Raw genomic sequence first — 4,098 nt, 5'->3', positions numbered from 1 at the left:
CTCTCTCTCTTATCTCTCTCTCCTCTCTCTTCTCTCTCTTCTCTCTCTCTCTTCTCTCTCTTCTCTCTCTTCTCTCTCTCATCTCTCTCATCTCTCACATCTCTCTCTCCTTTCTCTTCTCTCTCTCTCTTATCTCTCTCTCATCTCTCCTATCTCTCCTAAACTCTTCTACTGTAGAAACTGGAGGAGCGTTTCCGTATCAGTCGGCGAGAGTTGATCCCGTTTGAGTTCACGATCCTTGTTGCCCTGGAGATGGCTCTGTACCTGCCTGAGAGCACCATCATGCCACACTACCGACGCCTGGTGCAGCAGAACTAGGACCAGACCCCTGCCACGTCCACTGGGACAGGATCCCCACCTACAAGGACTGAAGACTGGACATCAATCAGTCAATCAATCAATCAATCAAATCAAATGTATTTATAAAGCCCTTCTTATATCAGCTGATGTCACAAAGTGCTGTACAGAAACCCAGCCTAAAACCCCAAACAGCAAGCAATGCAGATGTAGAAGCACGGTGGGGGAGGGGCGGGAGGGATGAAGGAGAGACAAATTAAGGCATTTAAAGGGAGCAGAGATGGAAAGAAAGAAAATGAGAGAGAAATTAAGAGAGATATGATGTGGTAAAGGCTTAGGTATGTCCTGTAGCACTGACCACACACTCATAATCAGTAACAATACTGGTATTTACCCTCACGAGAAGAAGAAATGGCACCTATAATGTCATCAAATTACAGTACATCTATTTCTATACATTCTGAACCTGAAAGTGTTCATGCTGCCATATTCCTCTAGGGGGGGGTCAAGTTCAACAGTAGCATTGGGATCAAATGTGAGGTCTGTCACTTTACCACAGGAATACCGGTTACTAGTTAGCATCATGAGTCGTGACTTTACCAGAGGAATACCGGTTACTAGTTAGCATCATGAGTCGTGACTTTACCAGAGGAATACCGGTTACTAGTTAGCATCATGAGTCGTGACTTTACCAGAGGAATACCGGTTACTAGTTAGCATCATGAGTCGTGACTTTACCACAGGAATACCGGTTACTAGTTAGCATCATGAGTCGTGACTTTACCACAGGAATACCGGTTACTAGTTAGCATCATGAGTCGTGACTTTACCAGAGGAATACCGGTTAAAGGGAAAACAAATAACATCACACAAACATTTAACCAAAAATACATTTAATATATTTATCCTTTCTGAGATGTATATTTACTATATTCTATCAGCGCAGCATAAGGGATATTTATATTGTAACCCTTGTAGCTTAACTCACATAGGTCTTATTACAACATCATAACCAAGAATTTAGCCCTGTTTACACCGTCATAACCAAGCATTTAGCCCTGTCTACACCATCATAACCAAGCATTTAGCCCTGTCTACACCATCATAACCAAGCATTTAGCCCTGTCTACACCATCATAACCAAGCATTTAGCCCTGTCTACACCATCATAACCAAGCATTTAGCCCTGTTTACACCATCATAACCAAGCATTTAGCCCTGCGTACACCATCATAACCAAGCATTTAGCCCTGTCTACACCATCATAACCAAGCATTTAGCCCTGTCTACACCATCATAACCAAGCATTTAGCCCTGTTTACACCATCATAACCAAGCATTTAGCCCTGTTTACACCATCATAACCAAGCTTTTAGCCCTGTTTAAACCATCATAACCAAGCATTTAGCCCTGTTTACACCATCATAACCAAGCTTTTAGCCCTGTTTACACCATCATAACCAAGCATTTAGCCCTGTTTACACCATCATAACCAAGCATTTAGCCCTGTTTACACCATCATAACCAAGCATTTAGCCCTGTTTACACCATCATAACCAAGCATTTAGCCCTGTCTACACCATCATAACCAAGCATTTAGCCCTGTCTACACCATCATAACCAAGCATTTAGCCCTGTTTACACCATCATAACCAAGCATTTAGCCCTGTTTACACCGTCATAACCAAGCATTTAGCCCTGTTTATACTTGGTTCTAACATGCGTCTGTTGTCCTGATCTTGTCCACATTCTGATTGTTCCCACATTTTGTCGACAGGTGTAGACAATCAAAAGACACATTGCGATTTGATTTTGATTAGCTCTTCCTGACCACTTCCAGAGGTAGTCAAAGATGCATCTAGTTGTGGATACGGCCTTGAAGTGTCAACATATCCTGACAACGAAAGCGTATACATTTGACCAACGTTACGGTTGTCCCGTCCTCTCAAATAAATCACACAGGCCAGTTGAGGTAGTAATGCCGCATTCAAAACAACTGGCAACTCAGGAATTCGGGAACTTGGATATCTCCAGCTTCTGACGTCAGTGCGTTCGAGACAACTTGGGGCTACAACTGGGAGAGAAAAAAAATTTGAACGGTCATCCAACTCAGAATTCCAAGTTGGAAACTCGACCATCTTTCTAGAGCTCCGACTTTCCGACCTGAAGATCACTGACGTCATTATTTGACCTTGTTGTTTTTTTTCCCAGTTCCCAGTTATCTTGAAAACACCACAATTATGGACAACGATACCGCTACAATTCATCCAGAAATAAGATCTTGGTCTTCATTAAAAACCAGACGAACCCGGTGTCCAGTTTCTTCAGATCTGGATGGGAACAGAAGAACCCAGTGTCCAGTTTCTTCAGAGCTGGATGCGGTATTGGGTGACCATCCCACACCCGCCCACCGTTCATTCTGGACAGTGCTGTGGTAATATTAAGGGAAAGCTGCTGTGAATAGGCTAATTCAGTTTATATATCACATATGAAAATTGTGCAGTGGTATTATATTACAGTGGCTTGTCTATGGAAGTTAGGCCTCCACATTTTACCTTGATCTGAAGGTACAGGGGAACATCAGGCCTCCACATTATACCTTGTCGTGAACTGCTCTCTCCTGTTGCAACTCCATCGTAGTCCATCTCATGCATCCCCAATACATTTTCAGTTCAGTTTAAATTCTGTAATGCTGTTATATCAGTCTATCAACCCTCGATGAGTGAAAGAGACTCTGTTACTGAATTATAACTAATCAATGATTTGGAACAAACCAAAGCATGGTCGTTCTCCCTGCATATCAAAATAAAAATCCTTTGGTACTGTTAAGGCCTATCTAAGAATTGGACTCCTGGAATATAATGCAATCATTTTAGATGTTATTATATTCTTGTCACATGCGTCGAAAGGGACAGACCAAGCCGCAGCGTGTTGAGTGCTCATCTTCTTTTATTTAACGTATAAAGTGAACACTTAAACAAAAATTAACAAAATGACACACGACAGTTCCTTAAGGTAGCATTGACTATGCGAAAAACAACCACCCACAAAACCCAAAGGAAAAAACAGGCTGCCTAAGTATGGCTTCCAATCAGAGACAACGAAAGACACCTGCCTCTGATTGGAAACCATACTCGGCCACACATAGAAAATTAACATAGAAAATGAAAACTAGAACAAATCCCCATGAAACAAACCAACCCCGAAACACACAAAAACAACACCCCCTGCCACGCCCTGACCATCCTACAATGACAAATGACCCCTTTTACTGGTCAGGACAACACAATTCTATTATATTCTGTAACTCTTTGAGCATTTTCCAGACAAATCGCTAGCAATTAAGTGCAGAATATGTCCAAACTGACACATAAAGGTACATACTGTAGGTGTCTGTAAGCGTGAACGAGGCCACTGTCAAATATGACAACACGGAGGATGCGATACACAACACGGAGGATATTATACACAACACGGAGGATATTATACACAACACGGAGGATATTATACACAACACGGAGGATATTATACACAACACGGAGGATGCGATACACAACACGGAGGATATTATACACAACACGGAGGATGCGATACACAACACGGAGGATATTATACACAACACGGAGGATGCGATACACAACACGGAGGATATTATACACAACACGGAGGATATTATACACAACACGGAGGATATTATACACAACACGGAGGATGCGATACACAACACGGAGGATACTTTAGGCTACTTTTATATTAACACGTTATTCCTTTATAAAGCCGTTGACTTCACGTGCTTTTATC

General features: G+C 42.1%; 1 protein-coding gene across 1 annotated transcript in view; it reads left to right on the top strand.

The window, feature by feature from the left end:
• Nucleotides 1-318, top strand: part of LOC115183930 (CDK5 and ABL1 enzyme substrate 2) — a 65,125-nt gene extending 64,807 nt beyond the window's left edge. The window contains exon 7 of the mRNA XM_029744907.1: nucleotides 178-318. Within this exon, the coding sequence (XP_029600767.1) occupies nucleotides 178-318 (141 nt within the window). The remainder of the gene's footprint in view (nucleotides 1-177) is intronic.
• Nucleotides 319-4,098: the final 3,780 nt, after the last annotated feature.

The sequence above is a fragment of the Salmo trutta genome, unplaced genomic scaffold, assembly GCF_901001165.1.
Source record: "Salmo trutta unplaced genomic scaffold, fSalTru1.1, whole genome shotgun sequence".
Taxonomy (NCBI): Eukaryota; Metazoa; Chordata; class Actinopteri; order Salmoniformes; family Salmonidae; genus Salmo; species Salmo trutta.
This window is presented reverse-complemented; position numbering and strand designations above follow the sequence as displayed.